General features: G+C 43.1%; 1 protein-coding gene across 1 annotated transcript in view; it reads left to right on the top strand.

Annotated features, from left to right (window-relative positions):
* Window positions 1-14436, top strand: part of ERICH1 (glutamate rich 1) — a 99186-nt gene that overhangs the window by 65300 nt on the left and 19450 nt on the right. The window contains exons 4-5 of the mRNA XM_063114080.1: window positions 9551-10021; window positions 12763-12957. Coding sequence (XP_062970150.1) covers window positions 9551-10021; window positions 12763-12957 — 666 coding nt within the window. The remainder of the gene's footprint in view (window positions 1-9550; window positions 10022-12762; window positions 12958-14436) is intronic.

The raw sequence follows: 14436 nt of genomic DNA, 5'->3' as shown, positions 1-14436 counted from the left end.
GTCCACTGCCATCGTCCACCCAGCTGTGCCCATCCCTGCTCATCTCTGAGCACCCAGGTGGTCTTCAGGCCCCCTGACCAGGACCCTCACGCCTGAACCCACTTGTCTCTACAGGGCCCTACTTGTCCACGTCTGCAAGACCCCAATTTTTACTTTGCTAAAGGTGTATAATCAATATGTGTTATTATAAAAGTTTGTCCTGAATTTTAGGCAAAAAACAGTCTATTGAAGTAATTTGAAACATTTTATATCATTATATTTTGAAGGTTTACTGTCATGTATATGGTTTAGATCAACATTAGATAGAAGCTAACTGCTCTTAATTTAGCACCAAGAAGACACTGATAGTTGAGGGTAATTATCAGACGCAATTTGTGGCTTCAGTTTTGAATCTAGAATGAAACTCATCTTCCCTTTAATGCACTCAGCCTATTTTAGTGTAGCATGGTACAGCTGTGAGAGTTAGAATAGTCTGAAGACTATGACTATTTTTGGTATCTAACTATTTCTACTCCAGCGGTTCATCAGCATGTAGGTGCCGAATAGTAGCTGAGAGAATTTTGACAAATTGTGATTATTTTAAAAATTAGTATGTCTGAAAGGTATGTTTTGGGGACGGCAGCTTGGCAAAATCGGCATGCTTCTCAGATTATAAATAGTTGGGCCTCTGGTCCCCTCATGTAGACTTTCCAGTAGCTTCTGTCAGCTTTCTGTGAGGAGAGTCGGGCTGTGCACACTCGGGCTGTGAGGGCTTGGAAGTTCTAGTGTGTATGCAGCTGCTTGGGGTGGAGCATCCACAGCGTTGTTCTCTTCTCTCGGTGACTGCTGGAACCTGTGGGCAAAATGTGGGCAGGGCCCAGGAGGGGTCAGGAGTGTCTGCTACAGAGAGGTAGGTGGGCACGTGGAGAGGCTGGGCCTGTTGTCTCGGGACTGGTCCTTGACCTTCCCCCCCCCTCCCCCAATCAGGGCGGCGAGCAGGGCAGAGTGGAGCACAATGCAGAGTCCCAGGGCACAAGACATGGCTTGCAGGGCAGACCATCCCCCATTCCCAAGCAGCGGGCTAAGGCTGGGGGCCATGCCTTGCGTGGATGCTGGAGCCCTCACTCCTTGATGGGCATGGGTGGCTGTGTCTCGGTTTTGTGGCCTTATCCAGCAGGAGTCTAACAGCACCCCCTTCCCCTTTCACTTGCAAAAGGGCTTGGTCTTGATACCGCCTTTGGGATTGTCCCGTTTGGACAGTTAAGTGGTCTGTCACCCTATGGCCATCCCTGTGGCCAGGTACCTGTGATGGGCAGTAGAAAACAAAGAGGAGTCGCCAGTCATTGACCTCAGGCAGATGATAACTGAGTGGGAGAAACAGAAGATCATGGATTCACTGGGAGGTAGGTATGTCAAGGTGGAGGAGGAAGGCGGCCACTGGGGAGGCAGAGGGGATGGTGCCTTCCTGAATCCTGGAGGCTCATCACAATGACACGGAGGCAGGGGCTGGAAGGGGATTGCAGATAGAGCCCACACTCAGGGGCTATGGGGAGGTGAGGCTGAGGTAGCTTGGCAAGAGAGGTGCAGATTCCACCTAAGAGCAGCTGGGTTCCATCTCCACATCTCTGACTGTCCGAGATGTCCCTTTTATCTTTTCTCTTTTCCCTGCCTCCCTCCCAGGGGTTCACCCATCCATCCTCGAAAGCCCAACTGGGAAGTTACTCTTAATTGACAGAGGGGAGAGAGGTGGTCACAGTAGCAACTGAAAGGATCACTGGAAGCTGGTGTTTGAGGAAGAGGGTGAGGATGATAGAAGACTGGAGGGGCCAAGGAGACAGAGGGAGGGACAGGGAGAGACAGAGAGACAGAAGCAGAGAGGGATAGGGACAGAGAGGGAGTGACAGGGACAGACAGAGAGGGAAAGGGGGACAGAAACAGAGAGGGAGGGGCAGAGACAGAGACAGAGAGGGAAGGATAGAGACATACAGAGAGACACAGATAGAAGGGGAGTAACAGACACAGAGGGAGACAGAGACAGACAGGCAGGGACGCGAACAGAGAGAGATCATGCTGGACCTGCTGGAGACTGCATGCAGTTAGGCCTGGCATCTCAGGCTGGGCTGAGTGTGATCAACCAAGATAAGTGTCAGGATACATTTGGCTGTGGGAATCAGAAACCCAACAGTAGCCTAGACCATAATGAGATGATGGGTTTTCTAACCAGAAGCCTGAGAAGATAGCTGTGTGGGTCACCTCCTCTGGATTCTCTCAACCTCCCCTTAGTGGTTGCAGGATGTTGCGTCCTTCTGTGTGCCACATCCAGTGAGGAGTGGGGTGCTGTGATGGGCAGGGCATCCCCTTGGGGAGCAGGCAGTGGGAGCTGTGAGTGACGCTGTCCTCACCCTCACATTTCTTCCAGGAGGACGGTGGAGGTACATCTGGTGGAATTGCAGGACTTGAGGCCTGTTTGAGGGCAGGCGCCGGGAGAGGCCTTGGTGCTTAAATATGAGTCCATGGGCTCCCCTGAGAACACGCATCGCCTATTTTCCAGGTCTAATCTATGCTTGAAGAGGCGTAGGAAGCAGACTTGAAGATAGTGCAATAATATGGTCCATTAATTTAATTGGGGAAATAAGTTCCCATCTCACCCCAAAATCCTAAGCAATTTCCCGAAATACCACTAAGCATTTTAAAACACTTATGTGACAGTCTACCAGGGCTCCTGCCTCCTGTCAGCATTCACCGTGCCGGTTGCCTAGTTATTTTATATGCACTCATGTTAGGTGTGTTTGTGTGCAGCACTCAGGATGCTGGATGAGGGTGTTGCTGTCTCCAAACCCTGCATAGGCATCTGCTATGACACAAATGAGCGATGAAGGGACATTAAGGACCTGGACCCCCAGCTAGTGGTGCCCCATGAGGCTAGGCTGGGCTGGGGGTCGGAGGGAGCTCCCAGCCCAGCTGCACATGCTGGGTACCTTGGAGAGAGCGGTGCGGGAACGGCGTCAGCACAAGTGGCTGCCCGTCCTCATGGCAATGGCTGTGTGGGTCAGGGTCTGTCAGCAGAGGTGGACCTCATGCTGCTGGGGGCTGACATATGGGCGCAAGTTCTAGTTGTGGGGAGTCAGGAGGCCTCCCAGAAAGAGCTGGTCGCCAGGGTGCGAGAAAAGCACCGAGCAGAGGGGTAGTCAGCTGTGTGGCCATCCCCATCAGTACCATCTGACAGAGTGACCCAGAGAATGTGCGGTGTGGATGTGGCCTTGGGGACTGGGCAGCTGTGGATGCTGGGATGCATTTCAGATGGCTCTGTCAAGTTGTCATGCTTGGGGGAGAAGGGACAGTGAGGTAGTCAGATTGATCCCCATCAGAGTCCAGGGAGGTAGGCCACATGGGAGCCCCCAGCACATCACAGACATCAGCTGTCACTGTCACCAGTGACATTTTCTCCCATCAGCCTGATATGCTTCATGGCATTCCCCAGAGTAGGGATCTGCTGACCACTGTCCCCTGCCTGCCTCATTGTGGCCAGGGGCCTACAGCTGTGAAATAGGTGGTCGAACTGTCATGGCAGCCTCCTGTTGCAGAATGAGCACTTTCTGGTTCTTCTGTAAGAAACTGACACCCCCCACCAACCCCCCAGGGAATCACACTTGTGAATGTGGTCGCCTTCTCAGGCTGAGCGGGGTGGTCCGAACAGAAGTTATGATGAAATGTTTAGAACATACAATATTGTGAAAAAAATTTTTAAAGATTATGAATAAAAAAATTATCATCTTTCTGGGAAATAAGAAGAAAGAACCAGATCTACACTTTGCATAGTTAATCAGTTTCTTTTCCCACATAGAAATACGTTATGCATAGGTTTTGTATCAGATACATAAATCGCAAATACATGGTTATTAGGCTTTGTAATTTATACCTTGTTCTTTCTGCTGGAAGCTTATAGTTTACGAGAGAAAATGAGTATCACAGACTAATTTAAAATTTTAATTTTGCTGCAGTCCTTCAGTGTCTTATTTTGGCTGATTCTTTGTGGTCTCTTGTTCTTTGCTGGTCAACACCCTCTGGTAAGAGCCCGAGGAAGCCCTGAGGTTGTAGCTGAGTTATGTCTGGTGTTAAAGCAAAAATTATTTGTGACACTTGTTCAAGACAGGAAAGAAGACTTTATTAAGGACCATTCATTACAATAGGTGCAGGGACCACTGCAACAGGGTCTTGCAATGGGGAAAGAGACGGGACTCAGCTTCTAATATACAGCACAGGCAAGGGGAAATTCCCAGCCAAGGAGCTAGGAAGGGAAAATTACTAAGAGGAAACATCAAGGGTGAGGGGGATTCTGGCTAAACCCCCCTAAAAGGATTCTTGCTGAAGACAGGTCAGCATAACCAGACATCACCCGGGGACGGGGGACAGTGTGGGATGAGGAACCTGATCAGTATCCAGAGTGATCAAAGGTCAGGGGTTCTTGCTAAACTGACTTAGCAGGATTCTTGGCAAAACTGGATTTTACAAGGAAATGCACAGATGCATAAATACATGTACCTAGGAGAAGGTTCCAGGAGGGCCTGGATAAAGTTTGGCCAAGCAGGGACTCTTTGTCAGTGGATATCTTTCCACCCAGATGTAAATGCAACTTCTGTTTAAGAAATGTTTTCTGGTTTGGCAAGAAACTGAAAAACATAATGAAAAACATCATTATAAAGAAATAGATATGCCTGAATGAACAGAAGTTCAGTAATTGCAAAACAGATGAGTTCTGTGTCTTCTGGTGGCACTGCCAGTGAAGTTCACCCTGCATAAATTGAGTTGAGAAACAGATTTGCAACTGTGTTTACATTGTCCTCCTCCAAGTCATTATTACCGTTGCATTCTTTCTAAGACTCCAGTCCCCAAGGAGACTTTTCTCCTTCACCTCATCTGTGAAAGTATTCATGGGCATCTTCTTTCTCAGTTTTTCGATGTTTGTAACCCACAGTGGTCATCTCGCTACAATTGTGGGCATTAGTATTAAATATGATAGAGTTAGTGATTGTTACTTTTCTGTATGAGCTTGTGTGTAAGTTATTGTATACAATGCTTCATTTTGTAGAAACTTTAGAAGCTCTTCTACTCCTGGACACTTTAAGCCACAGGAATGGAACAGCCATGAGCAGGGACATTGAAGTTGGGGACACAACTCGCTGGCCGCACCTTACCTAAGTGTGTGCCACTTCCTCAGGCCGGCGTGTCCCGGCAGCCTCATGGGTGCTGCCTCTGTCTGCCGAATGACCCTGGGACAATGGGGTAGCTTCCCACTTCCCCACTTCACAACTGGGGGCACGGGATTCAGAGGCCATGGAGCAAGCACCGCAGAGCCAGGGCCTGGCTCTGTGGTCCTTCTAAACAGCTTTGTGAGGTGTAATCAACATACAGTAAACTGTACAAGCTTAGAGTGTACAATTTCATAAGTTCTGACCGGAGTATCACCCCTGAAGCATCATTGCAGTTGAAATAATGCACGTTGTCTGTCACCAAGTCTCCCTGTGCCTGATCCAGGAAGCCCCTCCGCTCCTTTCTGCCCCTATGGGTTAGCTCGCATATCCTGGAACTTTATATGAATGGAAACTATATGTTTTTTAGGAGGTGTGCTCTGGGTTTTCTCTCACTGTCATGGCCTTGCGGTTCGCACAGTTGTGTGTTGGTGGCTTGTCCCTGATGTACAGTATGCCACCGCACCGTCTGTGCATTCACCTGCTGGTGGGGCATTTGTGTGTGGATCCTTCTGGATTTTCTGTGTACACGATAATGTCATCAGTGGTTAATGCTCACACTTTATCTCTTTCTCACCTTTGCACTGCTTAGACCCCAGTATAGAAGTGACCATGAATGATGGCCGTGGGCATTGTTCTTTCTGAGTGTCAGAGGAGAGGTTTTCAGCATTTCACCATTATGTGTGATGTGAGCTGTCCATTTTTGTAGATATCCGTGTCAGATTTAGAATTTTCCTTTCTATTTCTAGTTTGGTATGAGATCTTATCATATATTGATGTCAAAAATGATCAAATACTTGAAAACACTGGAGTGTATTTATTAATATTTTGTTTAGAATTTTTGTAGCTATGTTTATAAAGGAGATTGGCCTGTGGATCTTTCTTGAGACATCCTTGTCAGGTTTTGGAATGAAGATGATGCTGGCTTTGCAAGCGGACTGTAACTGGTGCCTGTCTTTTCTATTCTCTGGCATGTTTATGTAAGGTGGGTGTTGTGTTTTTCCTTAGCTGTTTAGTAAGTCTCAGGTGAATCCACGTAGACCTGAAGTTCTTTCGTGGGATTATTTTCAACTACACATTCAATTTTTAAAATAGAGATAGGACTATTAAGGTTTTTATTTCTTTGTGTGTTCATTGTACTTTTCTCAGTATTCTCCATTTCAAACAGATTATCTAGTTTTTTTGCATAGAGTTGTTTGTGGTATCGTTTTATTAGGTTTTTGACATGGACAGGATATGTATTAGCGTGTTTTGTACTCCTGATGCTGGTCATTTATACCTTCTCTCTTCTCTTCTTAACCCGTCTTGCCAGTAGTTTGTCCAGTTTCTTTCTTCAAAAGTTTCAGTGCTTATTGAATTCTCTCTATTGCACTATTTCTTCATTCTTTATTTTTGGCTATTATGTTTGTTATTGCTTTCCTTCTACTTTCATTGGGTTTAATTTGCTGTTATTTTCTAGCCTGTTGAGATGAATGCTTGCATCACTGATTTTTAGCCTTTTTTATTTCCTGATGTACTTAAGACTGTAAATTTCTCTTTAAGCAGGATTAAGTGGCATCTCATAAAGTCTGAGATGTCTTAATTTCATCAAGTTTAACATACGTTTTCCTTGTTATTAAAGCAGTATCTTCTCAATGCCCTAAACTTGGAAATAAGAAAAGTACAGTAGAAAAAACACAGCACCCCATACTCACACCACGGGAAGACAGCCACAGTTAAGTTAACATCCTGGGATGTAGACTTCCAATATCTTTTTTTTATGTATATTATGTCTTCCTTTTCAAAAATATACACACATACACACATTCATATGAAAAAGTATGATATACCTATCATTTTATAGAATTTTTTATTGCCATCTCCACCTTTTTAAATTACTATTTTATAGTCTTTTGAGGATAACAGATCAATAGTGTAATCATTCTCAGCCAGGCAGCAGTTTATATGTGGTCTCACCACTTGCAGAGAGAGAGAGAAACACAGGATAAAATTGGTGGTCAGCTAGACTGAAAGAGCCTATGAAGAAGGAATATAGTCATGAGGAACCCAGAGAATGACTGGAGAAGCCCTGTGTGTGTTGTTCTTAGTGGATAGTGAGGACTGTCCCTTCCTCAAAGGTATGTCACATCGGTTCTCACATGGGTTTACTTTGGGATGATAAAATACCCTACGGATTACTTTTCCTCGAATTAATGAAGTCTAGCATACATCTTTAATAGACACAAATGAGGAGAAATTTAATTTTGTCTTTTTTTAACTGAACCTGAAAAATTTTAAAAAAACGAATTCCATAAACAGTGGTAATTTTTTGAACATTAACATTTTATAGCCAGCTCAAGGTTCAGCTATTTGAAGATATTAGTGAATCAGCATTGGTCTGTCAGCTACACTTAGCAGGTCCTGATGTCGATTAACACTTGCAAATGAAACAGAAAAATACCGTATTAAAAACTCTTATTTGAGGGAAGAGATAAAATGTACTAATTATGGGCTAGGCAATAATCTTATATTGTGATCTTATGAGGAGAAGTTCTGGCTTCCTGCCAAATTTGAAGTAGCAATAGGTTTCATAGATATGGTTGCCAAGTGTGTCAGGAGAACACTGAGAACTCTCTCATTCAAAAGATAGCAGTGAAATGGTGTCACCATTTCCACAACACAGTGTTTAATTTAACAATGATGCAAAGCTGGTGGTGGGATGTCTGTGTCTGATGAAAGAGGTGAGGTTTAATACTTAATGAAGTACTTATTTTATGTATTTTCAGGGTGAGGGAAGCAAGATGTGTCTGCTTAATCAAACTGGTGGGAGTCGAGGCTTCATACATAAACTCATAGTGTCCAGGACAAGGGATGGCTCCCAGGGCTTTGTAGCCAGCAGGGGTTATATCTCGGGCATGCTCAGCCAGGTGGCTCCCCCAGCTCTGCGAGTAGCATTGTTGAGGTTATTGAGAAAACTTAGGTGAAATATGAATGCTACTTTGGAGAACTACAGTATGGAAGACAAACTGGACATTTTCTGTCTAATTATAGAGGGTAAAATTAAAGTCCTTGAGTAGAAATTATAGGAAAACAGGTTTTTATTCAATATAATAACATCTTACCATCATACAGTGTCTCACAAATTTCATACACATTACTTAATTTTGTTTCCTCACAGTAATCTGTGATGGGGTAGTATGCAGCTTAGGAAAAGTCAAACAAGAACTTCCTAAAAATGAGAATTGTCTGAAAAAAAGATCCTGCATCATACAGTGGCAAGCTTTGCAGTTCTAGATCTGCTCAGGCAGGGCCAAAGAGTCCTGTGTGGGCAATGACACAGGCGGGTGTGGTGTGGACTTGGTGTGTGTTCTTAACAACCATCGGGGTGTGCAGACCCAGCTTAGATGCAGTGCAGGATTCTTTCAGTGATGTTCCTCTCAATTTCCATATCACCCGCTAGGGTTAAGCTCCGTCTTCTGTCAAATCTATCCGATACTAGTTATTCATGGGAGACCTTCTTTGTCATGCTAGTAATAACTTATGCTTTTCTCCTTATTCCCAGTGTCTCAGATCTGCCATTCCTGGCCAGCCCTGTGTGCCACGGTTTACCCTCTGTGCTTCCTCCCTACACTCTTCTCCCTGGGTGCCATTTCAGTGGTGTGCCACTCTAGCCAGCTTGTGAGAATCAACTGTGTGTGTTTCTTCCCATGCCATGACATCACAGTGTAGGTTGAGATCAGCCATACTTACACCAGGAAAGTTGGCAAATGGATCAACTCAAAGAGCTGGTTGTTAACCGTTTACCAGCATACCATTGACGTATTTCATTTATATACCAACTTCTGCAAACCTGGAACCCAAACTTCATCTTCATTTCAAAATGTGACCTGTTCCTGATTCAGATGGGCAAGTCATCATTATTTGTTTTTTATTCTCACACACAAGTAACTCTTAAAAGGTACTAAAGTAAAATGTAAAAAACATAAAAATTCATAGGTTTTTCCCCCAAAGCCATAGGAATGACGTTTTACCCCCAATAAAACTGCAACAACTCTTCCGTCCTTAAAAGCCCACCATATATCATAATTGCAACAACCATGAGTATATATCCTCTATACGTTCCCTTTTTGGGAAAAAAAGTAGACTGTAAATTTATATTCTGATTAGCCCCAGGATCTTTGATAGTGTAATGACTGTGAGGTATAAAGTCAAGAATCACTGAAATAGTTTAAATTCCTTTTCTTCTAATACTGTAAGAGCCTGATGGAAAATTTATTCAACCTAATATGTTTGTTATGGTTCCATTGTACTGAAAATTTTTGCATTTGAATTTTTTTTAACAGGTCAGGATCCTCATGATCAACCAAAGAGAAAAAGAATTAGAAAGCACAAATCAAAGAAAAATTTTAAGAGTCCCAATAACATCCATGTTGAACAAGCAAAATTAGAGAAACAGCAGAGTCTTTTACAGGAAAAATTACAGCCACAGTGCACAGATGGCCCCACAATAAGCAAAAACAAAAAAAGGAAGCTGAAAAAGAAACAGCAAATTAGAAGGAAGAAAGCAGCTGGCTTAGTATCAAAGGCCTCTGGAATCAGCTTCATGTACCAGCCTGAGGAGAGCAATAGTGAACAAGGAAATATAAGAGGTTCTGACTGGGAAGAAGTTACAGACACTAACAAGGAAGATGTCACAGACGCCAGCGAGGAAGATGTCACAGATGCCCACGAGGAAGATGTTAGAATTACCAGTGAAAAGGCAGACAGTTTTCTAAACTTTCTGAAGTCAACACAAGAAATTTATTTATATGAAGGTATGTTTTGTCCTGTTTTTCTCTTGAATAATGGCATCCACTTAAAAATTTGGGAAAATAAACAAATATAGTAAAATATTTAAATGTTTAAAATATAAAACACATGAAAATATTCAAAATAATTTGTTTCAAGGCAAAGATCAGAATATTTAAATTATTTCCACCAAAGAACTGGACTGGCGTGGGGCTCAAGGCGTGTCAAGGGACAAGGCAGCTAGCCCCAGTAACGCTGTGGCTCCAAACGTGGGTTGTCCTCGTGTTCTTTATTTCTCTAAAATCAGATTTTGTACTATGTTGGTAATCTAGGCTATATTTCTATATAAAAGATAAATCCAGATTGGAGGTTTTGATGAGCTCATGTTTGTTTTCATAAGCTGATAGAGGAGTAAAAGAAACCCCCTTTCTCCTTTAGAGCATATTTTATTTTACTCTTCTACGTATAACTTATGGTTAATTTTTCAGAAAGCATTTTTGAGCAGCTATTTGTATTGATATAAGATATGAAAAATGAAAGTAGATTTATTGCTTACATTTGTATTACCTGTTGTTAACAACAGCAAAAGCATGCAGAGTAAGGTGCTTTTCTATTTTGATGACATAACTGGAAGATTCAGGGGAACATGGTGGGTTTAGTAGATCCATTTTTCAGCAAGATGTTTGACAGTAGTCTTATGAACAAGATTGAGATGTATTGACTGTGTAATAATTTGGGAGGTAAATAACCGATTTAAACAATGATACAAAAATACCATTATTAATAGATCATTTTTAACTGAGAATATGGTTGCAGGTGACCTTAGCCTTTTCCTCTTTGGTATGTTCATCAGCAGTTTGTATTAACAAATTGAAAACGTAAATATCCAGATGACACAAAGAGGAAGACATAGCGACACACTGCAAGTAGGATTCAGAAAGATCTCAGTAGGTTTTCTTTTCTGTGTATGATAGAGTTGCTGTGGCAGAACAACAGTCATGCCAAGAATAACTAGAAACACCAGATATAAACAAAAAAATCTGTTAAAGGAATTTATGAGCTACTAAGGAAACCAGCCTGTAAGAGGATAAAATCCCAGAAACTACATGAGGAGGTGAGCCAGCATCCTATAGCCACATTTTCCTTCAAGGCATTTGCCAATTCTGATTGGCATTGGGTGAGTGTGGAGAAAGAACCCTTGGAGCCCTGGAGGCAGACAAACACAGAGTGTCTGTCAGTCTCACAGGTCTAGGGAGACAAAAAGTAGAGAGTGCAGAGAGTACAGCGGCTGGTGGGATGGAGGTCGGAGAACAGAACCCAGCACTCTGCTGGTTTTTCCTTAAAACCTTTGCCAAGTTCTGAAACTGTGTGGTGCGATGGTGGGAAGCCAAGTAAAGAGCATCTGAATAATGCAGTGAACTTCTTGACTGTCTTGAGACACTAAGCAGACAATGACTGTCCCAGCCCTCGAACCAGGGCAGTTCAGATGTAGGTGGTCCTTTGCCAAACATGCAGTCCACCCTGTGGCCAGGTGAGCCCCTGAAGGCCTCTAGGTGGTCCACCCCCACTTTATCTGCCTAACAGAGCAAAGGGTGATGCCTCTGGAGGAAAATACCATTATCCATAATTTTTCATACACATTCAATAAAAATTTACCAGGCATGCCAAGAGGCAGGACTATATAACTGAAAACCATGAGAAAAAAGGTCAGTGGGAGCATGCCACAGGAGTGGAAGATATTGATGTTATCAGACAAGGGAACTAAAGTAACTGTAATAAAGATGTTCAAGAAAATAGGGAGAAAATGGAGTAAAGATGAAAATTGGAGAATTTAACCAGGTAATTTGAATCTATTACAATAACCAAATGGAAATTCTAGACCTGAGAAATAAAATAACTGAAAATTCAGAACTTTGAAAGATGAGTAAATGGCAGATTACATTCATCATAAAAGAATTAGTAACTGGGAAGACAGTTCAAAGTCTCCAGATTGAAGGATGGAGAGAGAAAGGATGGGAAATAGAGAAAAGAGGGAGAAGGCCAAACATCCATCCATTTCACTGGAGTCTGAGGTGGAGAGGAGTGAGAACGGAGCAGGAGCAACATCAAAAGAGATAATAGTGGGAGTTTTTCAAAATCAGTGATGGACATAGAGTCACAGATTCAAGAAGTTCTGCAAACTCGAAGTAGGATTAATACAAAAACCACCACACTTAAGCACATTACAGTCAAACTGCGGAAAACCATCGATAAAGAAAAATCTTAAAAGCAGGCAGGAAAGAAAGACACATCTTCACAAGACCAACAACAGACTGATGGTTGTCCTTTCAAAAGAAGCAATAGAAGCCAGGATCTTGTTTTTATAGTTTTCCTTGATTTACCCTAAACAGCCAACAATCTTATTCTTTTTTTCTTTTAAAGATACATGACATAAATATGGAGAACTTAGTTTTATTGTCCGGTTTATCCTGCTGCTGTTCATGACTTTGAATTGCATGTTGTACTTGGAAGGTGTTTTAAAAGATCAAACATATGAACAGACAGCAGGTTTCCATAGTCATTCAAAAAGCAGTATTTTGTTGTCCTCATTTACTTTTCAAAGTTCTATTCTGATTTTCTTTCCTGATAGCTTTTTATATCCTAGACAGCTCATTCTGAGTGGAAAAGTACTCTCGTATGTTTGAGGCTATCCTTAAGAGATGAAAGTTTATTTTTAGTTCATAAACATAAAATAAAACTGTTTCTAAGTGATACTGACATCATTTAGGTAACTCCAAAGACACAGACTCAGCCATCTGCCTGGAGGCCACTGGAGAGCTGTTTCACCGTCTTGAGTCCCACAGCTTGCCTCCCTCAGATGTGTTCATTCTGGACCACATGAAAATGCTATTACTTTTCCAGGATATTGAGAGGTTGAAGGATGCTCTGGCAATGTTCCCAGAACATTGCACGATGCCTCCTGGTAAGTACTGTGCAATTTATTCATTCTCCTGCTTAAAATATTCTCATCAGGGTTTATCTCTGAAAACTTATACCCCACCAAGGCCGCAATGAATTGGAAAATATGACAACAGCATGTGGCTTGGGAGAATAGCGTCCCACAGAGGAATGGGCTTCCTTTACCTCTGCTCGATGTAAAAATGTTTCATTTAATATATGCAAAAATGCATGTGCAATCTGATTTTCTAGACTTGTGAGGTATCAACTCTTAAAGCCAATTTTTCTCAAGTTTAAATAGGAGAGAAAGAATTTGTTTCTCCCCTTTTCCTTCTCTGTGGTATTGATAGAAGGCAAATTCCTTCTGTCCTCCGAATATCTTGGTGTGCCTTATTGAACCTCTACAGTTAGAAAGAGTGTTGCGTTACTGTGACGATGTTTCTTTTGTTTACTTCCTCACCTTTCTTGGGTACTCATTGCATGCAAACTGTAGAATGCTGGGGCCAATTGTGCTCCTGCTTTCCTCACGCCATGTGTGGTGATGTGGGCCATGGTGGGAATATTTAGGCCACAGAAATCTGCAAACACTGAAAATCAGGAAACCAGGGCTGTTTTTGGACAGCTGCTCTACCTGCACACCCCTGAGTGCAGAATAACAGATCTGCCCCAGGTGGGTGTTGACAGGTTTTCTACTGAATGAACGAGTGAAAGAGATTCTGCAGATTGCTTTGAGGGAGTTTCAAAGTCAGTATAATGCATGGCTTCCATCCTTAGAAACCTCTTGGTGTAGCTAAAGAGTCAATACTGACATATTAAAAAAGCCAGATGGCAAATCGGGTTAGGTAATGATAAAGCAATTATAATATGGCACTGGTATAGTGAACAAACACATGGATGGCAGGGACAGTAAGTACTTCGATTCATAAGTTGAAGAGCATCGTGGGTTGGGGTAACTAGGAGGAACCTGACACATGTGTGAATCCCCTTATCTGTTGAGATACTTATCCTGCATCCACTAGTGCCTAGGCGCTCCTCTGGGCTCTGGGGCTCATCAGTGCCCTCAAGTGCTGGCGCCTTGAGGGGGAGACAAAATCAGCAAGAGAAGTAACATATGTAACAGATCTCACAGATCAGGTGTGGAGAAAAGCATAAAGCAGGAGGGGACATTCTTGCAGCCAGGTGCAGGCGCTCAAAGAGGAACATGCTGGGGGTGCTGCAGAGCAGCGAGAGGCCCATGTGGCTGGAGCGGAGCCCTCTTTGCACATAGCTGGGCTGTTTTGTTGGGACTAGATGGAAAGAGGTCAAGAGTGGAGACCAAGTAAGTGCTTTATAATGACTCTTGTGAAAGATGACTGCAGCTAGACCTGGGTGAAGCTGTAATATGATGAGGTGTGGCCAAATTCCAGGTGGATTTTGGAGGAAGAACCAGTGGGAACTGCTGACTGACTGGGTATGGGAGAGGAGACATGGTTTTTGGCCTGAGCCATGGTAAGAACCAAATAGC

The sequence above is a fragment of the Cynocephalus volans genome, chromosome 1, assembly GCF_027409185.1.
Source record: "Cynocephalus volans isolate mCynVol1 chromosome 1, mCynVol1.pri, whole genome shotgun sequence".
In the NCBI taxonomy this organism is placed as follows: Eukaryota; Metazoa; Chordata; class Mammalia; order Dermoptera; family Cynocephalidae; genus Cynocephalus; species Cynocephalus volans.
This window is presented reverse-complemented; position numbering and strand designations above follow the sequence as displayed.